Source organism: Phaseolus vulgaris, chromosome 11, assembly GCF_000499845.2.
Source record: "Phaseolus vulgaris cultivar G19833 chromosome 11, P. vulgaris v2.0, whole genome shotgun sequence".
NCBI lineage: Eukaryota > Viridiplantae > Streptophyta > Magnoliopsida > Fabales > Fabaceae > Phaseolus > Phaseolus vulgaris.
In genome coordinates, this window is record NC_023749.2 from 2,634,744 (window position 1) to 2,661,156 (window position 26,413).

At 29.0% G+C, this 26,413-nt stretch overlaps 2 protein-coding genes across 2 annotated transcripts; one reads left to right on the forward strand and one right to left on the reverse strand.

Moving 5' to 3' along the window:
* Window positions 1-11,997: 11,997 nt before the first annotated feature.
* On the forward strand, window positions 11,998-14,657 carry LOC137810841 (uncharacterized). Its single transcript, XM_068612311.1, has 6 exons — window positions 11,998-12,262; window positions 12,358-12,407; window positions 12,638-12,735; window positions 13,332-13,430; window positions 13,750-13,922; window positions 14,096-14,657. Exons 1-6 carry the CDS (start codon window positions 12,095-12,097, stop codon window positions 14,180-14,182), a joined length of 675 nt encoding a protein of 224 aa, XP_068468412.1. The 5' UTR covers window positions 11,998-12,094; the 3' UTR covers window positions 14,183-14,657.
* A 416-nt stretch (window positions 14,658-15,073) lies between these two features.
* On the reverse strand, window positions 15,074-17,762 carry LOC137810833 (cytochrome P450 86B1). Its single transcript, XM_068612300.1, has 2 exons — window positions 16,375-17,762; window positions 15,074-15,716 (listed from the first exon to the last, which is right to left on the reverse strand). The coding sequence occupies exons 1-2, from the start codon at window positions 17,650-17,652 to the stop codon at window positions 15,309-15,311; spliced, it is 1,686 nt and encodes a 561-aa protein (XP_068468401.1). The 5' UTR covers window positions 17,653-17,762; the 3' UTR covers window positions 15,074-15,308.
* Between the last annotated feature and the right edge of the window lie 8,651 nt (window positions 17,763-26,413).

Here is a 26,413-nt window from a genome sequence, read left to right on the forward strand (position 1 = left end):
TATCACCCGTGTGATCAAAATTATTATCGTTCGGGCGACCAAAATAAATTATTATCGCTCTGTGCGATCAAAATAAATTATTATCGTTCCGTACGATCAAAATAAATTATTATCGCTCCGTATCGCCCCATCTGTATCCCAGCATTGCACTGCATATTCTCTCAAACCTGTTATTGTCTTGAAATTAATTTAGAATTTAAAGCAAAAAAATAATTATAGTAATCAATTATAGAAATTTTAAAAAAAGGTAAAAATATTTACAATTTTAAGCAAAGCGGTAATAATTTATTTTGGTCGTATGAGACAATAATAATTTATTTTGGTCGCACGGGACGATAATAATATATTTTGGTCGCACGGGACCATAATAATTTATTTTGGTCGCACGACGACCAGAATAATTTATTTTGGTCGCACGACGACCATAATAATTTATTTTGGTCACCCGAGCGATAACAATTTTTATCACACTGGCGATAACAATTCTGGTCGAATGTTTGTTGTTTTCATAATAAAATTCAACAAATTTAAATGATGATCAAGACTTTTGACTATCAAGTCTAAAATGACTATTTTACCAAAAACTTGTGAAAATATGTTATAAATATAGTAATAAATCATTTTTCAATTTAAAATATTTCTTAAACATAAATGTTCACAAAAATTCAATTACTATATTATATAAGAAACTCATATATTTTTCCTTAAAATCATACCATATAAATATAAATATTGTCTAATTAAAATGATAAAGTTTACCTATAGATAGGGTAAATTAGAAGGGAGAAGATGGAAGGGATTTAGAAGAGAGGAAATGGGAAAAAGATAGAAAGAACTTGTTGTGGTGCAAAAATAGGAACTTGGTGGCGAGCACCTCTAATGCTGGCAAAAGTAAGACCACCTTCATACTCCTCCACCCACCCTCCTACTTGTCTTCCTTCAAACCAAACTCTCCACTCTTTCGTTACATTCAATTTTTATCTCTTGTAAGCCGTATCTTGTGGATAATAGTGAAACTTTGTCATCCGTAAGCACAAATATTACAATTAAAGTACATTCAAAACAAAAAAATATAAAACTTTTTCAAGTACTATACTTTAATTATGTAAGTTAATATACCTATACATCCAAATGCGTAAACAGGCACCTAAGAGCTTCTGAATCACTGGCAAAACTGTGCTTCTTGGATCATTCCATTTTTTTATTACAGTACGTCATCACCAAAATATTATTACTGGATTAGTTAATTTAATTAGTTAAATAGCAGTGAAATATATATATATATATATATATATATATATATGAGAATAAGTACCTGCAAAGGGTGTAAGATAAGTCTGACTACTTATATTGGCATGAATAACCCTCTGCACATCCTTATTATTGAAATACTTTTCCACGTGACATGGATCGTATTCCGATAATGACAGCTTACTCCAAAGTTTCTAAAATACAGAACAAAAAAATTTTGATCGCACAGACGAAGCGATAATAATTTATTTTGATCGCACGAAGCCATAATACTTTATTTTGGTACAGGACTTCTGAGAGAGCGTCATAGAGAAGTAAAGCAACAGGCACCTGAAAGACAATTGTGGAAGGGCCTAAGGGAGAGAATAAGCTTTGGTGATAGAATAATATCTACACCACCTTTTTTAGAAAACTTCATCATTAACATTACTTAAGTTATTGGTGTAAGAAAAGCCGATACCAAGTGATTCCAAGAATATGATATTTGCAACTACAAAATTGAAACAACACAGTCAAAATTATATACAAATAATTAAATAAATAATATTTAAAATTAAAAATGAAATAATAAAATTATACACCTTGATTCCAAGAAAATTGGTTAAACTTAAGACGCTGATGGCCATCTACAAGAAATGGACCAAGCTCTGGTGCTGCTCCAAAAACAATAGAGGAACAACCAGGTCCTACTAAATAAACAATATACTAGTATATCAACAAATTAATATATCTAACAATTTTTTTACAAATATATGAAAATGAATTAAAATGAAGAAATAAAAGTGATTTACAATGTATCCATGTATATCTCAATTGAGTAGGAGAGGTTTATCCCATGAAGCACTTTCAGCTTAAAAAAATCAGTAAAAGATTATTTTTTTCTTCTTCAGCTCTTAGTTTAATATAGTCGGTAGTGATTAAAATTAACCGGTGGTTGTCCCGACAAGTTTGTCACTCTATCATTTGCGGGTTGTTGATGGGAATATTTTATTCCCGTAATTCCCACTATGATAGTTACAATGATATTTATGAGCACAGAAAAAAATAAAATTCAGAAGGCGATAATAATTTATTTTGGTCGTATGAGACAATAATAATTTATTTTGGTCGCACGGGACCATAATAATTTATTTTGGTCGCACGGGACCATAATAATTTATTTTGGTCGCACGACGACCATAATAATTTATTTTGGTCGCCCGAGCGATAACAATTCTGGTCCAATGTTTGTTGTTTTCAGAATAAAATTCAACAAATTTAAATGATGATCAAGACTTTTGACTATCAAGTCTAAAATGACTATTTTACCAAAAATTTGTGAAAATATGTTATATATAATTATAAGTTTTAATTATTTTTGAAATACTAACTAGTAATAAATCATTTTTCAATTTAAAATATTTCTTAAACATAAATGTTCACAAAAGTTCAAAATTAGGAACTTGTGGCGAGCACCTCCAATGGTGGCAAAAGTAAGACCACCTTCATACTCCTCCACCCACCTGCCTATTTGTCTTCCTTCAAACCAAGCTCTCCACTCTTTGGTTACATTCAATTTTATTGTAAGCCGTATCTTGTTGATAATAGTGGAACTTTGCCATCGGTGTCTCCACTGCAAGCACAAATATTACAATTAAAATACATTCAAAACAAAATTTTCTCAAACTTTTTCAAGTACTATACTTTAATTATGTAAGTTAATATACCTATACATCCAAATGCGTAAAGAGGCACCTAAGAGCTTCTGAATCATTGGCAAAACTGTCTTTCTTGGATCATTCCATTTTTTTTATTACAGTGCTTCATCACAGAAATATTATTACTGGATTAGTTAATTTAATTAGTTAACCGAACAAAAAATATTTTGATCGCACGGAGCAATAATAATTTATTTTGATCGCACGATAATAATTTATTTTGGTACGGAACTGTGAAAGAACGTCAGGGAGAGAAGTAACAGCAACCGGCACTTGTGAAAGGCAATTGTGGAAGGGCTTAAGGGAGAGAATAAGATTTGGTGATAGAATATGGAATGCTCTTTAAAAAAATAATTAATTTTCTATGCTAAAATAAAAAAAAATGAGATTATGTAATTTTTTATATTTAATAAGTGTTAAAATTAAATATTATATGTAAATATTTTCATAAGAAGTTCTAAATTTTGTAACGAATCCATTAAAGAAATATTTTTGAAATGTACATAATATTTCTAAAACATTTCTGATCGCACATGACGATAATAACTTTTATCGGAACCATAATAATTATGATTGTACGGGACAATAAAAGTTCTGATGTACAAGACAACAATAATTTATTTTTTGATCGCACAGATAGATAACGATTCTGATCGCACGGTGCAATAATAAAAATTTTGATCGCACGAGCTATAACAATTTTGAGCAAGACGATAATAATTGATTCTGATCGTACGGAGCGATAATAATTTATTTTGGTCGCACGAGACAATAATAATTTATTTTGGTCGGGACAATAATAATTTATTTTGGTAGTATGAAACGATAATAATTTATTTTGGTCGCACGGGACGATAATAATTTATTTTGGTCACACGGGACGATAATAATTTATTTTGGTCGCACGGAACGATATTAATTTATTTTGGTGATAATAATTTATTTTGATCACACGGGACAATAATAATTTATTTTGGTCGCACGATGACCATAATAATAATACGGGAATGGGCATTTTTTCTTTGCGTGGGCATTTTTCTTGTCTAACAAGTAAACATAACCTTAAAATATTTATATATTTTCACCCAATTTCTTTCTTCACATGTGTATTTTCTTGTCTAACAAGTTTTTTTGATTAAGGGATAAAAATATTAAGATACAGATATTTAAAATATTATCCTTAAAAAATAAATATTGTAAGGTGGACTAGTAGAATAATAAATAATGAGATAATCAAATTACATACCTTTAAACTTACCCCATAACCGTCTTTTATTACAGTAGAAACTTTATTTAGGTTTTATTATTTTTAGGTGGTCATTAATCAATAACATGGTTGATTTTTTTACACTATCATTTTTCTTTAATGCATTTTTATTCTATCATACATTATATGTTACAATTTTCATAACAATGAAAACTTTTCCATAACCGTCTTTTATTACATGTAGAAACTTTATTTAAGTTTCATTATTCTGAGGTGCTCATTAATCAACATTTTGGCTAATTTTCTCACCCTATCACTTTTTTTTAATGAATTTTTGTTCCATCATAACATGTTTTAGCCATTACTTTAATAAAGTTTTGTTTTTTTCTCACTTACTAAAATTGGCCACGAGTTAGGGTTATCGAGGGAGATGCACAACCAGATTACAATAGAACTGGCACAAAGTTTTCTAGAAAAGGTGGTGGGGATATTATATAGCGGGGTGACGAATAGCAAAAATGCTGGGCTAGGCAGAGTAGCACAACCTTTTAAGGGTTGGTAGTGCGAATATAAACTCATAGGTGGTAAATAGTATCTGTAGGGATAATGGAAGAAGCACGACATATTTCTGTTTTTCACAAAATAAATAATTATAAAGGTCAAAGATGATTTTTGAAAAATACTGAGTTTGTGTCAATGATAGATTGAATTTTAAAAAGTTTACCCAACACAGATTATCCTTATCTTTTATATTTCTATTTATATCAAAAAAAATAATCACATGATTCTTACTATTAAAGAGAATTTGGTGTGAAGAAGTTTCATATTTATTATACTTGTGAAATGCTAAACTAATAGAACAACTGATAAATACATTACGATTTCTTTATACTTGTGTTGAATTATGAGAAGAATTTGTTGTAAACAATGATATAATATTGTTATGTTAGATCACTATGCCATATAATGTTATTGGGCTTTTCTCACCCATACTTCCTACTTCCACACCATCAATTGCACCATGCCCAATACTAATGCATTCAGTATTACGAGTGATTTTGGACTGTTTCTTTCTGCACCTTCATATCTTCTTCTGCCATTTCCATACACAATACGAAAATACATTTTTATCCTTCTTGTGTCACTCCAGATAGTAGTTTCCAAATTATGTAATCTGGAAACTCATTTGAAAAAATACTTTCGGATTACATAATCCAGAAGCTAAATAAGATTTCCGGATTATGTAATCCAAAATATTATATTGGGGCATTTTTGGATATTTGAAAGTTTATGGAGGTGAGAGAAGAAGGTATGGAGTTGCAGGAAGAAAGACTCATGATTTTGTTAGTGTTGAATTGCCAACTGAAATCTTGATGGCTAGTTAATTGGATTTTTTTTTATCTTTTTTTGTATTGTTAGGTGTTCAAATATCTTTTTTACAAAACTATTGTCTATTCGAATGTTCTTTTCATTCGTTTAAGGTTATTATATATTATATAACAAACTTTTAGGAATTATACTAAAAAAAACTTGAAACATATATAAGTGTAGTACTGTATTATTTCAACATTTCCCAATTAAAACTAGATGCATCCTTAGTATATTCCAACTTGTTTTATTATCATCATATTCACCAAATTTGACTGTTGTTCTTATGCCACAATTTTTTGCTACAGTTAGAAATGCTTGCATTTCTTTGGATTCTAGAAAAAGAAAAGAAATTTTTTTTACATTAAACACTAATTCTTGTTATATATATATATTTATTTAATTTATTTATTTATTTTTTTGTTTAACATCCAATTAAACTTGAGGCCTTTATGTCATATTATGTTGGAACTCTCTTTGCAATGTGAAGACACGAAGCATAGGTCAGATTTGTTAACTGTGTTCATGAGGCTGAAGGATGAGAATGGAAGACCCTATTCGGATAAGTTTTTAAGGGATATATGTGTGAACTTTATATTGGCAGGGAGGGACACCTCTTCGGTTGCTTTGAGTTGGTTTTTCTGGTTGCTTGAACAGAATCCTGAAGTGGAGGAGAATATTCTAGCAGAGATATGCAGGATAGTGAGACAAAGGAACGACATAAAGAGGGAAGAGTTTGATAATTCTTTAAGATTTAGACCGGAGGAGATCAAGAAGTGCAGTATGTCATGTTTGGATGACAAAAAGAGACTCAAAAGGATATCACCAATGAGGAATGAGGAAGTGAGATTGATTGCACCTCTCAAATATTGTGGATCATGAGCTTGAAGATCAAGTACATGTACATAACCAGTTTGATGGCTGCATTGAACGTTATTTCAATTACAGCAATCTGTATTATTTGGATGGTCACTCTACGTAAACAGCATGACATAGTTATCTATGACGCTTTGTTTGAAGTTGAGGAGTACTTTTCTCTCCTCCTCTCTGCACTTTCCATCAGCATTTCTCATTGAGCTTTTGAATCTGAGACCAAATCCCGAGGCATGCAGTAAAAGCAGAAGAGCATATAAAGATCCATTATAAACTGAAGAGAAGATAAGATTAAGAGAAGATAAGAATTATAATCTGAAGTTTTGTTATTGATTTTAAGAAAACTTCAAAATTATTTATAGAGTGGGCTTTGTGTTTTCTCATCACCAAAATTTCCTTACAAGTTTTTTGGTGGCTCACTCCACTTAAATTTCTACACATTTTTACAAGGTCACTGAAATTTCCTACATGCATTCAACATCTTTTTTCATTCAACAACATCTTTTCTCATTCAAACACATACATATTACTATTTTTATTTTCTTTGTCGATTCTTACATGTTTTTTGGTGGCTCACTTCACTGAAATTTCCTACACGTTTTCACAGGGTCACTGAAATTTCTTACACGCATTCAACAACATCTTTTCTAATTCAACAACATCTTTTCTCATTCAAACACATACATATTACTATTTTTATTTTCTTTGCCGGTTCTTACATGTTTTTTGGTGGCTCACTTCACTGAAATTTCCTACACGTTTTCACAGGGTCACTGAAATTTCCTACACGCATTCAACAACATATTTTCTCATTCAACAACATCTTTTCTCATTCAAACACATACATATTACTATTTTTATTTTCTAATATTTTTACAATAAATATTAATTATAATTATAATTATATTTATTTTGACAATTTAAATTAATAATGAAATTGTTATTATATTTAAATTGTTTATTTTGTATGATGCGTCATACAACTTGAGTATCTTATTTTTTTTTAAGAAATCTATTATAAATTTATATTTATATTACAATTATTTTATAAAATATTTTTTTAGTTTTGTATACACGGATGAACTAAAAAATAAAATTTGAACCAAATTTAATTACATAATATTTTTTTATTATTTTAAGAAAAATTTCAAAAAATTTCCTATTCAATTAACTTTCGAAGAAAAATAGAAAATATGTATTAACCAAATAATAACTATCTAATAAAAAACACATTGTTATTATTTTTTCTACTTTATACCTGGTGTTTTCTGCACTTGGTATTAATAAAAAAAGTTAACGACTTTTATTCTCATCTTGCCTAACTTCTAATTTTATAATTATTTAAAAAAATAATTGTATAGAATATAATAATTTAGACAATATATTATTTTAAAACATATTTTAAGTAATAATTATTTAGAAATCCAACAAAGAATCTACACCCATGCTCATATATAATGCCTGATAGAAAACAAAATCATCTTCCTCCCCTCCTGCTTCTTCTTCTTCCTTTGCAGTTGTATGGTCTCCAGGACAACTTTTGTTGAGTTGTTCACCACAAAGATTAATATTTCCTTCAAAACTAGAGGCTTCAGAGGTCTGTAAATGTCTTCCCACTGGTATTTTTCCAGAAAGAGAGTTCTAGGACAGGTATAATTTTCCACAATAATCTGTAATTAATATTTGTAATTTATATAATCTGTAATTAATATTTGTAATTTATATTTTAAATTATACTATTTTAATTAATTATATAGTATAGTGTATATGAAAATATATTTAGACTCAAAATTAATTTTTTCCGAGTTTCAGAATTTGCAATTAAGTTTCACAATTTGAAATTATTTTTTCTATTTTCAATTAAATAAAAATTAATTTTATTAAAAATGCTAATTTTATACCTAGAGTTTGATTTTCTTCACACAGATTCAAACAAATCAAGATATATATGCTGATAAAAAAAAAGATATTATGGAATTATAATCTGAGGTTAACTAAAATGGTTTCGGAGGGAGAGAGAAAGCATGCGAATGTGAGGTAAAAGGTAAAAGGAAAAAATAAAGTGAAGTTAGTAAGGGAAAAGAAATGAGTATGTAGGGTTGTGGTGGAGGAGTGTTGGATCATTTATGTTCTTGTGATGAATGTGCCTTTGTAGGCCACACTTTTTCTTCATTGCCTACTTTTCTGGGTAATCAAAACCTGCCCTGCCCTATTCCTGCCCTAATCAAATCTGGTTTTTCATCCCAAAATATGATCTTTCACAACTCAAAACATGGTTTTAAGAATAATGTAATCATTAAAAAAATGATGTTTTGTAATGGTAAAGAAAAAAAATGAAAGATAAAATAGTAAATATTATTGGTGCTAAATTTGTTTGAAACAAAAGATCAATTAACACATAGTACCAGACAAAGCTTGAAACGGTCGGAGCAAGTAAGCATATGTTTTTGGAGCCTTTTTTGATCCAGTTTATGATTTAACACGTAGAAACAGTTTCTCATTCATAATAGGGAAAGTGACTCTCCCTTGTTTCATCATCTTCATTCAGCTTTCATCATGGCTCATGGTCAAACATTTTCATTTGACCTTGTTCACCTTTTTCTTCCAAACTTCATCAAGCATTAAATTATATTACAGACAACAATAGTACAAATAAAAAGTCAAGTCAAGAAGGAAGAAGTTCGCAAATAGTTTTGTTCACACCAATACTAAAAATATATACTTAACACGATCTATAATAATATAATAAAAAAATTTAAATAAAAAATAATAATAAAATATTAATTTATTATAACGAGAAGTGTGTATTTTCAGTGTTAATATATTTAATACCTTTCAATTTCTTCTTAGAGTCATGAGAAATATTTAATAAAAAATTATTTTTATATTAAATAACATTATTATCTTTATCTTTATTTTTTTATAATTAATATAATTATTATATAATTTATTTATTGTTATTTATTTATATTTATAATTTATTATATATATAATATGATTAATTATGTTATTTTATATTTATTATTTTTTATAATTTTGATTATATTTTTATATTTAAATTGTAGTTATTCTATTTTAAATAAAAATAAAAATATTTTGAGTTTTAAATAAAAAGAATAACAAGTAAATTACAAATAATTAATTACATTTTTATATTCCTAAAAAGGAAAAATATTAACTTGCTTAATATTAAGGGTATATTGACCTAACTTTTCAAAAGCATAAACCTTCATAAAATTTATACAAGTCCTACGTACCAATTGTGCCAAAATTTGAATTATTTGGTCAAAGTATTGTTGGGAAACATTTGCCGTAAAAAACAATTAGAATGTGCAATTTGTTTGATTTAATTTGTGCTATAATAATGAATCCAAACCAATACAAGTAATGAATGTACATATAATTAGATTAAGATATATGTACAAATTAAGAAAAATTTGTGTAAATATATAATTAAAAAATATTTAAATGTGAGTAATCTTTTATATATGTTTTATTAGCCTTATTGTTTTCACCTAACAATATCATTATATTGAATTTTATAAAATTATTATAAACAAATAATATATTAACGATATAATTAAAAAAGTAAGTTATTATACTTTATTTTAAATTATTATTAACGGTGTAATAACCAATTTATATAATATTATAATTATGTTATGAATATATTGAACCTTAAAGTTGTGACCTTGTGAGATATTTACCTACAACCAATTAGTATAAAAGTCTAATAGGATGATGGTTCACTGACAAAAACAAAGTGAAGAAGCAATTATTCTCTGCCTCCGGCTTTCTTTTCAATCACATAAACTTGTTCGGTTGCTCATAGTTCTAGCATCAACCCTTTGTCTTACTCATGGGAAACTGCGTAACAAAACTGAGTACAAGATTCCCAACATCAATAAGCTTTCCGAAGGTACACATACATATGATCATGATCCAATATATACAATTGTGTGGGTTTGTGTGTATCCCTTGCATAAAATAAAATATGCAAGTCATATAGTTTTTGTTTTCAGTATCATATATGTGAAATATAGGATTATTATAGTGGATTGATGTTGAAATTTACGTTTTGAAATGAAAGCATATAAAATAAAATTGATTTTTTTTTAATTTAAACTTTAGAACTCCTACAGTGATTTATTACGTAAAAAAATACTTATAAAAAACAATTATATATATATATATTGTTTTAATGAACGTTGATTTCAATAGTGATATTTATAATATTTGGATGCAGAGTGAAGTGGAATATTTGGGGAAACTCTCTCATCCAAACCTAGTTAAACTAATTGGCTACTACTGGGAGGATAATCAATTCCTGCTGGTATACGAATACATGCAAAAGTAAGAAATAACTCTAAAATATAAACTGTTTGTTTAAATTACTTACCGATTATGATGATGTTGTTGCAATGTTGCACTTGCAGGAGGTCCAAATCCACTTTCATGGGATATAAGGCATGGGGTATGTATCTCTCTCCTTATTCAATCAATAATCACACCATTTTCCCTCTTTGTCACATCTAATTACTATTTATATTTTTTTATTCTCTTCTACACCAATGAGTTAGTTATAAGTGCATTATGTCATTTTTGGATGACAAAAAGAGACTGAAAAGGATAATGAAAAAGAGACTGAAAATGATATAATACTTTCAGCATGAAAGGTCCCATTATAAACTGAAGAGAAGATAAAATTAAGAGAAGATAAGAATTATAATATGAAGTTTTGTTGTTGATTTTAAGAAAACTTCAAGATTATTTATAGAGTGGGCTTTGTGTTTTCTCACCACCACTTCACTGAAATTTCCACGCATTCAACAAATCTGGGCTCACTTCAATTTCCTTCATGGTCATACACGTTTTCACTGGTCTACACTGCATTCAACTTTTTTCATTTTCTTTGCCATTCTTACACGTTTTTCGGTGGCTCACTTCACTGTGGGTTACTCAAATTTTCTACACCATTTAACAAATCTTTTCTCATTCAAACACATACATATTACTATTTTTATATAAACCATGTGTTAACATACCATGTGAGATTTTATGTCATAACTTAACAGTTGTACCGTAAGATCAAAACAAATAATTTACATGAATTATTTGAAAATAAACAATTTAAAAAAGTATATTAAAAGAGATAATTTTAGATTTTTTTTAATACAGACCAAATCGCAAAAATGTTAAATAAAATACATTTTATTCTTACATTAGCATATAAAATTTTAAGCAAATTTCGAGCTAAAACGATATCTAACTTGCTTGGATGAAAATTAAACTCTTAAAAATTCTACTAGCACATTCATTAGTTTTTTTATAAGCGTTCTTAAATGCCTTTTTAGTTAAAATTACTGAAATTACATATTTTTTAATTTAAATCTATAATTAAACTGATAATGTTTAATTAATTCGAAATCGAAATTGTGTTAAAAAAACTATCTACGTTAATTTACTGAGAAGATCTCTAACGCATTATCAAACTTTATCATGAAATTTTATTAAAAATAAATTATTCTTATTGGTAAGTGAGGACAACGATATCTTTAATTATATATATATATATATATATATATATTAAAAATAATATTTGTTTTTAATAACTTTTCATTGAAATGTGATGAAAGTAAAAAAGTAAGTGTGAAGTTAAACTGGTTTGGATAAAACCCTAAGCATGGATTGAAGGGAGATGAAGAAAATGGAGAGTGTAAGAAGAAATGCAGAGGCTCTGGTGGAGAAGACGATGAAAGGGAACGATGCTTCCCATGACGCAGCTCATGTTTGGAGAGTTCGCGATCTTGCTCTCTCTCTTGCTCAAGAGGAAGGCCTCTCTTCCGATCCTAACTCCATGCAAATCGTGCCTTTTCTCATCACCCCTTTCTCCATTCATACCCTTTTTCTCTTCTTTCTTTTCTTCTATTTTTCGGCTTTTCATCATATTCTTATTCCCAGGTTGAGCTTGCTGCACTGCTCCATGACATAGCTGACTACAAATACCTAAGGTTAGAAAATTTTCCCATTTTGTAGATTATGTTTCTTCTGTTTGTAATGTATGATCATTTCAGTTCAAGCACGATGCTTTTATTCTGTTCCTTTCATGCAATACAACAAAGTGCTGTAGTTTCCATGCATTATTGTCATCAATTAATTCCACCTCGTGGCAAAAGGATCTGCTTGTTGCTCGTTTTTACTCCTTTTCTTTCGTTTTTTGAGAAACTGCTTTGTCATCCAGGGACCCATCTGAGGAAAAAATCGTTGAGAATTTTCTTGACCAAGAGGGAGTTGAGGAGGACAAGAAATTTAAAATTTTGAAGATCATCAGAGGAATGGGTGAGTTTTGAGGGAAATTATAAAATCGTTTTGTCTCCACAACATTGTTATTTATTACCTTTTGTTTTTGTTTGATTGAAATTGATGTTGTTTCAAGCTGTAATGTGGAAAACGTTTTAGCTCATGAGTGATCAATCGGACATCTTTATTCTTGATGTTATCTTTTAATTTTTTTGTATCTTCCTTTTCTTTTTTAATGCTCTGATGTGCTTATTATGACAGCTTTCTCGGAAATTCTTTTTAGTTGGTGCTTTCTGATGGGTACTGGGATAGGGAAATATATAGGACACATAAAGATATATAGTTTCTGTTGATTATCTATATCCCAAAAAGTAAGAAACTCTGCTTCGAGGCTTTTGGACATTTATAACTATCTTTCACGGGTTCTAGATGTTAAGAAGAAAATGTGCATTTTTCCCTAGGATAACTGTTCCTACTTCCTACACTTCTCTGTATCTCTTGTGGATTTCTAACAAGAGTTGGTAAATTTCTACACTTGTATGTTTGCTCTTAACAATATCTTGCTTCTACCTGTTTTCGAATTACGTCTCTATTACTTTAAAATACTCAATTTAGATGCTGCTTCCAATATCCAGGTTTCAAGGAAGAGGTGACTGGAAATGGAAGTAGTGATTGGTTTCCAGAATTTGGAGTTGTGCAAGATGCTGATCGACTTGATGCCATTGGTGCTATAGGTATTTTGTTAAATTAGCTGTTTTTCAGCTTTCAGGTATGGGGTGCTCTAAAGGTACTTAAATTAAATATTAGTGCTCAAAGCCTCAAATTCCAAAGCTGGAGCAGAGGATAATAAAGCATAGCGAAATGTTTTTTTGAAACCCTACTGGGTTGTCTACACCCTTAGAGAGAGACACAGGAATATGGGGAAAAAGTGATAGCTGATATAAGCGATGTAATGAGAGAAGGAGAGGGATTTAAAGTGGGTGTTAAAAACGAGTTATGAAAAGTATAAATGGGAAATCTCTTACTCTGAGTCTGTTGTTACCTCAATATCAGGAATTGCACGTTGTTTCACCTTTGGCGGGAGTAAGAAGAGGTTGCTGCATGATCCCGCTATTCTGCCTCGTTCTGATTTGTCCAAGGAGCAATACATGAACAAAGAGGAACAGACTACTATTAATCATTTTCATGAAAAGCTTCTCAAGCTCAAAGATATGATGAAAACCAAGGTATGGCTATATAACTATTTTGCTGAACACCAAATTTTGTCAAAGGCGTCAAAGTGTGCATTCTTTTGTAAAGTATGTCAAGAAAATGCTAATGCATTAAGTCTGTAAAGAAATACATGCATATGTATTAAATTTGTTGAGGAAATTGAATATCTATCAACTACTTATTTCAGGCTGGGAAAAGGAGGGCTGAAAGAAGGCACAAGTTCATGGAGGAGTTTGTGAAAGAGTTCTATGATGAATGGAATGGCTTAAACTGATAAACATTTTTCATAGCTTCTTCTCTTCAAGTATAGGTTCAGAGTTTCTTCTTTCAAATGGAGCTCAAGCGAGATGCTGGGAAATGTTCAAATCTTATTATTAACAGTCCATGACATATGCGTTTCATTCTATCAGCATGGTTTTCTTCTCCGGATCCCCATGTCCTAGTTGGTTATGGATGTTAGACTATGTTGTGAGTTTGTTTGTTGGTTACAAACATTGTGAACATGTTATCTGTTATTTCTTTTCCTCATCATTAGTACAGGCTACATATAGTGACTGGTTGCACAATTCTTCCCAGAACCATCTGCTTAAGCACACCAGTCTGCTGATAAATTACAATCCATAGGATCAGTAGTGACAGTCCAACATCCTTTCTACTCATGAAAATTGTTGTGTGATTGTGCAATGGTATTTTTTGGATTGCACTTGAAGTACACTAGTGGTGATGGATTTCATGTTTAGAAACAGAAACTTGTTTATTGTGGAGCCCCAGTAATGAGGTGTTTGATACTAGAGCAAGAATACTTCTCTTGTAAGAAGTAAGAATTAAGAATTAAGAATAGAGAGAAGAGAATAAAATTTATGAACTACGAATCCTTTTTGGACGTAATTCAAAAGACCAACTGACCTTGATGTGATTGTAGCTTAAACCAATTCGTTAAAGAAAAGATTGCGGTTCCGGTTTATATGGTGAATATTCTAGACTGATGATATTAACATGTTTAAAATTTTTAGGATATGTTATGAATCGTGCCTGCAAAAATGGATAATATAAGGCTACGCAAACTAGATTGAATTAGCTCTAAATGAATAAGTATCGGCAACAAAAAGTGGCGGGGTTGTGAGCCATTTATTCATCAAAAGATAACAAACCATAAAGGCAAATGTTTATGAAAGTACTGTCTATTTAGTTCACACGGACCAGAAATATATTCATTAGGAAATACAGTTCTGGAATAACCAATCAACAGAACATGAACTCCATTATTTAGCCTTTTTCTAGAATTATATCTATCCAATCCAGTTTCTTTGTCATTTTGTGCTTACAAACATGTTGAATAATGATATTCCAAACAAAAAACAAACTGAAAACTATGTTACTAATGCACGACTGTCGTTAGTTTATTGGAACCCTTCATCCAAGTGTCTGTGAATCTGGGCAACATCCCTCTGGTATAGGTTAACTTTTAAGCCATGCTTCATGTACATAGTTAAGGCAAGCTTTGGCTCTACAGGGTGGTTCTCCACCACCTTCACACGGTACCGGAATATGATGCTGGCCGCAGCATATTTCATCTGATAGTATGCAAAATCTTTGCCTAAGCACAAACGAGGACCACCATTGAATGCAGTGAATTTGTAGGCAGACTCACTCATGAACCTCCCATCTCTTAGCCACCTTTCTGGCTTGAACTCTTTCCAGTCCTTCCCCCATATGCTTTCCATTCTTCCCATTGCATAGATTGCATAGATCACTTTTGTCCCTTTCTTTAGTACCGTTCCATCTGGGAATGTGTCATCTTTAACAACCTGAAAATTTCATAATTGCACACTAGCATCACTCCCAGTGCATTCAATATCACTTTGAATTGTGTGATTTTTCTTACTACAGTATTTACTACGCATGCGGGTTTTTGACTGACTTGTCAGATTCATGCTTTGCCAGTAAAATTTGACCGACTCTTAAAACAAATTTGACTCACAAGACATTGAATTATTCTAGGATTTCCCACCTTTTTATGAGTATTTTGTCATTGCTGTGACCCGTGCCTAATTTTTTTAGGGGGCAGAGCTCTCGATCAGCTCGTGAAATTTAATAAAAATTCATGGTCGCTTGAAGGAACAGATTCAACATATATGTATCAGAACAATACTATTTCTTATGTGTTTGTGGTACTGTTTTTTGTATTGAAAATTATCTCTTATAATCTATGTTGACTTTTGATGTAAAAATTGTATTATTTAAATTTAAGTTTCAATTCTAATTGAACAGCAACTCTAAAAATAAACTGTCCTGACTTTACTAGGCAATGAACATGCAGTGCTAAGATGAATTTTACATCTCAAAAGGCTGAGAGATATTCTGTGTGATGTATATGCTATACATTAATAACCAAAATGGAATTATTCGTAACTCTAATAGCAATTAGAATGGAAATGAATGAGTATGAAAAAATTGAATAAATACCTCCTTGTGATCCACTGGCACAGAAGGGTATAACCTGAGAGCTTCTGATAAAGCAGCATGCAAATAATCCATCTTCTTGATCTCCTCCGGTCTAAATCTTAAAGAATTATCAAACTCTTCCCTCTTTATGTCGTTCCTTTGTCTCACTATCCTGCATATCTCTGCTAGAATATTCTCCTCCACTTCAGGATTCTGTTCAAGCAACCAGAAAAACCAACTCAAAGCAACCGAAGAGGTGTCCCTCCCTGCCAATATAAAGTTCACACATATATCCCTTAAAAACTTATCCGAATAGGGTCTTCCATTCTCATCCTTCAGCCTCATGAACACAGTTAACAAATCTGATCTATGCTTCGTGTCTTCACATTGCAAAGAGAGTTCCTTCTTTCTAGTCCGAATGACAGTCTCAGCAAACTCATCAACCCCTTTTATGGACTTCTTCAGCTTCCTTTCCACCCCCAGGTTGAGAAGCCTCATGGCCTTCCAAACGCACGTTGGGGTAACAAAACGAAACACTGTGGCTTCTGTTGCATCCTCAAAGGCTTTGGCAAATGGTATCTCAGGTAAACCCAAGCGCAAACAACCTGGATCAACACCAAAGGCTATCATGCAAACATTGTCAAAAGTTAGCCTTAAGAGAATGTCTTGTAGGTCTACTGCAACCGATTTCTTAACCGATGCCTCTAACACAGGCAAGAGCCGATAGTGGACAAGCTCAAACAGGGACTCTGTTGTTAATTGTCTGAACTTGGCTGAATGAAATTCAATGCTTGCTGTTTTCCTTTGCTTCTGCCAGGTCTCATCGTCTGCATTGAATATACCATCTCCCAGTAGGTCTCTAACTGTGTTCCTGAAGTATCCTCCCTTAGGGTAGAGAGGGAACTTGGTTTTGAGTAGGTGCTCCAGGTTGCGAGGATCAGATGTGACAATGCAGTTGAGGTTGCTAAACCAAGGCCCTTTGAATCTGAATGTCCCATTTTGCCTTTTGAGCACTTCTGTGATCCATTCATACAAGTTGGTTCTGAGTCCCGTGACCAAAGATGGAACCATTCCAAGGACAGGCCAAACGACCAGGCCATGATGCTTCTTTTGTCTAAGACAATGAATGAGTATGAAGACAAGAACCGCAAGGAAAATCTCCACAATTTGGATGTCTTGCATGAGGAAGGTGAGGTTGAGGGCTCTTGGTTTGGTCATGGTGTTGGAGTGAAAATGAGTGTGGGAATGCATGGTATTGGTATGTTTTGAAGTGTAATATTGCGGGGTGGTGTTGGTCATGTATGTTATATGAAGTGCTGCACTGCATGCCTCGTGTTTCTTGGCGTGCTTAGTTTTGCATAATCAGTTTGATTTGGTGAGCTGAAATGTTTGCAATTGTGTTGGCTTTTGGGATACTTGCTTGGTTGAAATTGTTATAGGAATTGAAGAATGTTTGAACACTGAAAGTTTGAGTGTCAAAATACCTTTTTGTGTTATGACTAGGAGGATGGGAAGTGGATGTAGCTGATTACCTAAGTGAGAACTGTTAGCACATTTTTAATGTCACACGTTACTTTCTGATTAGGAACTTTATCAATAACTACCTAGTTGTTTGATTTTATCTTATATTGTATTGAATTGAATATTAATCTAGTTTTATGTGGGTCCACTGATTTGTGCGAAAAACTTGATCTTCTTCATGCTTTATGTGTCAACACTTGGCAAACTTCCACATTTGGACACACACTCAAGCAATTCAACCAGCAAGGAAATTGGTTTGGCGTAAGTATAGTTATTTATATTTTGTTATGTAATTTGAAACAAAAACCAAGATGATTCCTCTCAAGTCTCAACAGCTATAAATAAAATTGCAGCATAATCTTACTGTCATGAACAGTGTATAACTATCAGTACCTACCAACACACTTTTTAAGAATAAATTGTATACGTGAGCATTGATTATTATGCTTAAATTTGTGTGGTTGAATGATTATAAGAAGGAATTTGAAGGTTTTTTCTAAATTTGGTTGGAACGTTTAATCAGGGAAATTTACTAGGGAGCATTGTGGGTACAATGTTGCTTAATAAAGAAGCAAATAAGGTAAGAACTTCAATTTTTGTCTTGGCAATTAAGAATGCAGTACATAACCATAGACACGTAAAGATTAAGGTAAAAAAAAGAACAAGGTAGCATTTGTTATTTTATTAGTGGTTGATGTTTAGTCAAAAAACGTTTGAATAAAACTTGAATTTGCAGCTGAAATTGAATTGTGGTTGTGAAAGTGAGAGGAAGCAAAAAACAGATGAAAAAAAAAGGAATGTATATGAGGTGGAGATGCTGCCGTTGCTCAACTAATACACACCTAATGAACACGTAAGATGCAACCGTTCCCAAAAAACTAATTACTCATCACAAATATACTCGCCCACAAATAGAAAATAGTTGTATAATATAAATATAAATATTTAGATTAGATTTTAAATTTAAATTCATAATTCTTTTAGAAAAATATCTTAAATCCAAATCCGTATTTTTTAAAAATATTAATATAATATTAAGAATATCAATAAAAATATATATTTATTATTTAGTTTGAATTATGAACAATTTTATATATGCAACAAATTGGATAAATTTGATAAAAGGCCTGGGCACATTCGGCTGGCCCAAAAGTTATGCTATTTCCCACCCTTGTTTCAATATGAACACACATAGCTCAATAGTTACTGTTTACAGCCATAGATTTTATATCCGCACTGCCATCCCTAGAAACATGGGTCGTCCGCCTAGCCTAACTGGTCCAAAAGTTATCCTATTTCCCACCCTTGTTTCAATATCTACACCAATAGTTACTATTTATAGCCCTAAATAAAATTATTATATTATATTATATACAATAGCTCAATAGTTATGCTATTATACTATATACAATTATTTTTTTAAATAATTATAAAGTTAGAAGTTAGGCAAGATGAGAATAAAAGCCGTTAACTTTTTTTATTGATACCAAGAGAGTGTAGAAAGCACAAGGTATAAAGTAGAAAAAATAATAACAATGTGTTTTTTATTAGATAGTTATTATTTGGTTAATACACATTTTCTATTTTTCTTCGAAAGTTAATTGAATAGGAAATTTTTGAACTTTTTCTTAAAATAAAAAAATATATTATGTAATTAAATTTGGTTCAAATTTTATTTCTTAGTTCATCAGTGTATACAAAACTAAAGAAAATATTTTATAAAATAATTTTAATATAAATATAAATTTATAATAGATTTCTTAAAAAAAAATAAGATACTCAAATTGTATGACACACCATGTAAAATAAACAATTTAAATATAATAACAATCTCATTATTAATTTAAATTGTCAAAATAAATATAAATATAATTATAATTAATATTTATTGTAAAAATATTAGAAAATAAAAATAGTAGTATGTATGTGTTTGAATGAGAAAAGATGTTGTTGAATGAGAAAAGATTTGTTGAATGCGTGTAGGAAATTTCAGTGACCCTATGAAAACGTGTAGGAAATTTCAGTGAAGTGAGCCACCAAAAAACGTGTTAGAACGGCAAAGAAAATGAGAAAAGATTTGTTGAATGCGTGTTTTCTTAAATAATCTTGAAGTTTTCTTAAAATCAACAACAAAACTTCAGATTATAATTTTTATCTTCTCTTAATCTTGTCTTCTCTTCAGTTTATAATGGGACCTTCCATGCTGAAAGTATTATATCATTTTCAGTCTCTTTTTCATTATCCTTTTCAGTCTCTTTTTGTCATCCAAAAATGACATAGTGCACTTATAACTAACTCATTGGTGTAGAAGAGAATAAAAAAATATAAATAGTAATTAGATGTGACAAATAGGGAAAAGGGTGTGATTATTGATTGAATTTGAACCTCCTGCAAGTGCAACATTGCAACATCATCATAATCGGTAAGTAATTTAAACAAACAGTTTATATTTTAGAGCTATTTCTTACTTTTGCATGTATTCGTATACCAGTAGGAATTGATTATCCTCCCGGCAGTAGACAATTAGTTTAACTAGGTTTGTATGAGATTGTATGAGAGAGCTTCCCCAAATATTCCACTTCACTCTGCATTCAAATATTATAAATATCACTAGAATCAACGTTCATTAAAACTATATATATATATATGTAATTGTGTTTTTTTTATAAGTACCTTTTTCCGTAATAAATCACTGTAGAAGTTCTAAAGTTTAAATTAAAAAAAAAATCAATTTTATATAAAAATATAAAGACGAAGAACATATTTAATTCTATTAATAATAGATTTTTTTACGTATTATGAATTACAATAGATTAATGACAGAGTGAATCTTTTTTAGAAAAAATTGAATATTAATGTTTTATTAAATATTAAACACTGATTAGCATGTGTGAATAAAATAGTGAGCCCTTAGTTTTATATATGGTTCGTGATTCTTGACACCCACACTTGTAGAAGAAAATATACACATCCGGATTTTGAGTCCTGGTTATTACACATAAACCAATTCTTGCAATGTTATTTAATAAAAAATATTTTTTTATTAAATATTTATCATGAATCTCGAGAGGAGTTGAAAGGTATTGGATATATTAACACTCAAAACACACACTTCTCGTTATAATAAATTAATATTTTATTATTATTATTTACTTGCACACACGAATATGCACACATATTTATATAGAACACGTACACGCATTCATGCATCCGTTGTTGGCCTGTGCATGCTCCATATTATACGAGAATGCGGATTGATGTTTAAACTCACAATGGAATTGAAGGCAATAAGTGATTTAATGCATGGAGATCACAGAAGAAGGGAACGACGACAGAAGGAAGAAATGAAGAAGATATGAGGAGACTTATAAATTACACATTGGATGAGTTGAAAAGGTTGAAAAGTACTATAAGAAACAAAGTGTCATAGAACACAATGACATAATGTCTGTAAGGAGGGTGGTTTGTTTTTGTGCAATTTTGTACATGGGTTAGATAACCTCTACAGTGGTTTTTATTTGTTTATTTTTTCTTGTTGATAAAAATCTAGATAAAAAAAACATTATTTTTTTAATATATTAAATACAACCGAACAAGTTTATGTGATTGAAAAGAAAGCCTGAGACAAAGAAGAATTGCTTCTTCACTCTTTCTTTGTTTTTGTTAATTAACCCTAATCCTACTAGACTTTTATACTATTTGGTTAGGACTTTGTAGGTAAATAGCCCACAAGGTCACAACTTTAATAAGGTTCAATATATTCATAACATAGATATAATATTATATAAATTAGTTATTAGAGAGTTAATAATTACTTAAAATAAAACATAATAACTTATTTTTTTAATTATATAGTTAATATATTCTTTGTTTATAATAATTTTATAAAATTCAATATAATGATATTGTTAAGTGAAAAAAATTAAGGCTAATAAAACATATAAAAAAAATATCTCTATAATAGGAAGAATACTCACATTTAAATATTTTTTAATTATATATTTACACAAATTTTTCTTAATTTGTGCCTATATCTTAATCTAATTATATGTACATTCATTACTTATTGGTTTAGGTTCATTATTATAGCACAAATTAAATCAAACAAATTACACATTGTAATTGTTTTTTAAAACAATAGTTTCACAACAATACTTTGATCAAATAATTCAAATTTTGACACAATTAGTACGTAGTTCTTGTAGAAATTTTATGAAGGTTTATGATTTTGAAAAGTTAGGTCAATATACCCTTGATATTGAATCACCTCATTCTTAAGCAAGTCAATGTTTTTCCTTTTCAGGAATATAAAAATGTAATTAATTATTTGTAATTTACTTGTTATTCTTTTTATTTAAAACTCAAAATATTTTTATTTTTTTTTAAAATAGAATAATTACAATTTAAATATAAAAATATAATCAAAATTATAAAAAATAATAATTATAAAAAATAATAATTAATCATATTATATATAATAAATTATAAATATAAATAAATAACAATAAATATATATTTTAATAATAAAGAAATAAATTATATAATAATTATATTAATTATAAAAAATAAAGATAAAGATAATAATGTTATTTAATATAAAAATATTTTTTTATTAAATATTTATTATGGCTCTAAGGAAAAGTTGAAAGGTATTGGATATATTAGCACTCAAAACACACACTTCTCGTTATAATAAATTAATATTTTATTATTATTATTTACTTGCACGCACGAATATGCACACATATTTATATAGAACATGTACACGCATTCATGCATCCGTTGTTGGCCTGTGCATGCTCCATATTATGCGAGAATGCGGATTGGTGTTTAAATCCACATTGAAAATGAAAGCATTAAGTGATTTAATGCAGGGAGATCACAGAAGAAGGGAACGACGACGAAAGGAAGAAATGAAGAAGATGTGAGGACACTTATAAATTACACATTAGATGAGTTGAAAATGTTGAAAAGTACTATAAGAAACAAAGTGTCATAGATGACAATGACATAGTGTCTATAAGGAGAGTGCTTCGTTTTTGTGCGATTTTATACCTGGGTTAGATCACCTCTACAGTGCTTCTTATTTTATTTTTTTATAAAAATCTAACTCCCTTACCTGGTTAAAAAAACATTATTTTTTTAATACATTAAATGCAACCAAACAAGTCTATGTGATTGAAAAGAAAGCCTGAGGCAGATAAGAATTGCTTCTTCACTCTTCAATATATTCATAACATAGATATAATATTATACAAATTAGTTATTAGAGAGTTAATAATTATTTAAAATAAAGCATAATAACTTATTTTTTTTAATTATATAGTTAATATATTCTTTGTTTATAATAATTTTATAAAATTCAATATAATGATATTGTTAAGTGAAAAAAATTAAGCCTAATAAAACATATAAAAAAATATCTCTATAATAGGAAGAATACTCACATTTAAATATTTTTTAATTATACATTTACACAAATTTTTCTTAATTTGTACCTATATCTTAATCTAATTATATTTACATTCATTACTTGTATTGGTTTGTGTTCATTATTATAGCACAAATTAAATTAAACAAATTACACATTGTAATTGTTTTTGAAAGCAATAGTTTCGAAACAATACTTTGATGAAATAATTCAAATTTTGGCACAATTAGTACGTAGTTTTTGTAGAAATTTTATGAAGGTTTATAATTTTGAAAAGTTAGGTCAATATACCCTTGATATTGAATCACCTCATACTTAAGCAAGTCAATTTTTTTCCTTTTCAGAAATATAAAAATGTAATTAATTATTTGTAAATTACTTGTTATTCTTTTTATTTAAAACTCAAAAATATATATATTTTTTATTTAAAATAGAATAACTACAATTTAAATATAAAAATATAATCAAAATTATAAAATAACATAATTAATCATATTATATATATAATAAATTATAAATATAAATAAATAACAATAAATATATTTTTTAATAATAAAGAAATAAATTATATAATAATTATATTAATTATAAAAAAATAAAGATAAACATAATAATGTTATTTAATATAAAAATAATTTTTTATTAAATATTTATAAGTGTCCTGAGGAGAAGTTGAAAGATATTGGACACTGAAAAACACACTTCTCGTTATAATAAATTAATATTTTATTATTATTATTTACCTGCACGCACGAATATGCACACACATATTTATATAGAACATGTACACACATCCATGCATCCGTTGTTGGCTTGTGCATGCTGTATATTATGCGAGAATGCGGATTGATGTTTAAACCCACATTGAAAATGAAATCATTAAGTGATTTTGTACATGAGTTAGATCACCTCTATGGTGGTTCTTATTTATTTATTTTTTTCTTGTTGATAAAAATCTAGATGGTTAAAAAAAATATTATTTTTTTAATACATTAAATGCAACCGAACAAGTTTATGTGATTGAAAAGAAAGCCTGAGAGAGAAGAATTGCTTCTTCACTCTTTTTTTTTGTTAGTGAACCCTAATCCTATTAGACTTTTATACTAATTGGTTAGGATAGGTAAATATCCCACAAGGTCACAACTTTAATAAGGTTCAATATATTCATAACATAATTATAATATTATATAAATTAGTTATTAGAGAGTTAATAATTACTTAAAATAAAGCATAATAACTTAATTTTTTTTAATTATATAGTTAATATATTCTTTGTTTATAATAATTTTATAAAATTCAAAATATATAATGATATTGTTAAGTGGAAAAAATAAGGCTAATAGGATCTATATAAAAATGTAATTAATTATTTGTAATTTACTTATTATTTTTTTATTTAAAACTCAAAATATTTTTATTTTAATTTAAAATAGAATAATTACAATTTAAATATAAAAATATAATCAAAATTATAAAAAATAATAATTATAAAATAATAATCAAAACTCAAAATGCTATTATATTATATACAATTATTTTTTTAAATAATTATAAAGTTAGAAGTTAGGTAAGATGAGAATAAAAGCCGTTAACTTACTTTTTCTTATTGATACCAAGAAAGTGTAGAAAGCAGAAGGTATAAACTAGAAAAAATAATAACAATTTTTTATTAGATAGTTATTATTTGGTTAATACACATTTTTTTATTTTTCTTCGGAAGTTAATTGAATAGGAAATATTTTAAACTTTTTTTTAAAATAAAAAATAAAATATATTATGTAATTAAATTTGGTTCAAATTTTATTTCTTAGTTCATGAGTGTATACAAAATTAAAGAAAATATTTTATAAAATAATTTTAATATAAATTTCAGTGACCCTGTCAAAATATTTTTATTTTTATTTAAAATAGAATAATTAAAATTTAAATATAAAATTATAATCAAAATTATAAAAAAATAATAATTATAAATAACATAATTAATCATATTATATATAATAAATTATAAATATAAATAAAAATATATATTTATTATTTAGTTTGAATTATGAACGATTTTATATACGCACCAAATTGGATAAAAGGCCTGGGCACATTCGGCTGGCCCAGAACTTATGTTATTTCCTCCCCTTGTTTCAATATGAACACCAATAGCCCAATAGTTACTATTTACCGCCATAGATGATTTTATATCCGCACTATCATCCCTAGAAACATGGGCTCGTTCACTAAAAAAAATAAAATTTAACAGGGGTTATATTTGGCATTACCGGCGATTTTAACCCTTATTAAGTGCGTTACCCGCGATTTGTTTTTCTCCTGGAAGATCAGCGTCGCTATTCCTGACAATTCTGAAAACTCCTGCTATTCCCGACGGTTTTGAAAACCCCCGCAATTCCTGACGGTTTTGAAAACCCCCACTATCTCCGGCAGTTTGAAAACTCCACCATTCCCGACAGTTTAAAACTCCCGCTATTTTCGGCGGTTTAAAAACCTCCGCTATTCCAGACGGTTTAAAAACCCTCGCTATTTTCGATAATTTGAAAACATTCACTATTTTCGACAGTTGAAAATTCACATTACTTTTAGAAGGTGTATATATAAAAAAGTAGGTGATAAATAATAATAAAATAAATTACAAATAAATTTTTATCTAAAAGTATAATTTACATTTTTAAATATACGCTTTCCATATATTACATAAGCAAAGTTTATATATGTTTATTCAAAATGTTTTTGGCTTTAGCGATAACAAATATTCAAAGAGATTCAAATATTTTTAAATTGAAATATATAAACATGTGTGCTAATAAATTTATTAGAGAGAATTTGATTAATCTGGTGCCTAATCCTCTTTTATCTTCTTTCTAATACTAAATATTATAATTTATATACTACGAATATAAAAACTAATTTTTAAACAATTTTTTAATTGATTATTATTTTAGGACATTTAAGAACATCACTTTTTTTTTTCAAATGAATGAAAACTATTAAATATATAAATGAATCATAACTAAATATCAACATCACTATAAATAATGTGAATTGCAATAAAAATTCAAATGCGTCATGCTGTTACCAGTGTAATAGTAAATGCGTAGCATT

Bases quoted from the DNA above. Each gene is read 5' to 3' on its own strand.
- LOC137810841 (XM_068612311.1), top strand. From the start codon at position 12,095: ATGAAGAAAATGGAGAGTGTAAGAAGAAATGCAGAGGCTCTGGTGGAG. The intron at 12,263-12,357 runs GTGCCTTTTCTC...TCTTATTCCCAG, and splicing joins ATCCTAACTCCATGCAAATC to GTTGAGCTTGCTGCACTGCT. The intron at 12,736-13,331 runs GTGAGTTTTGAG...TCCAATATCCAG, and splicing joins GAAGATCATCAGAGGAATGG to GTTTCAAGGAAGAGGTGACT.
- LOC137810833 (XM_068612300.1), bottom strand. From the start codon at position 17,652: ATGACCAACACCACCCCGCAATATTACACTTCAAAACATACCAATACC. The intron at 15,717-16,374 runs GTATTTATTCAA...TGAAATTTTCAG, and splicing joins TGCCAGTGGATCACAAGGAG to GTTGTTAAAGATGACACATT.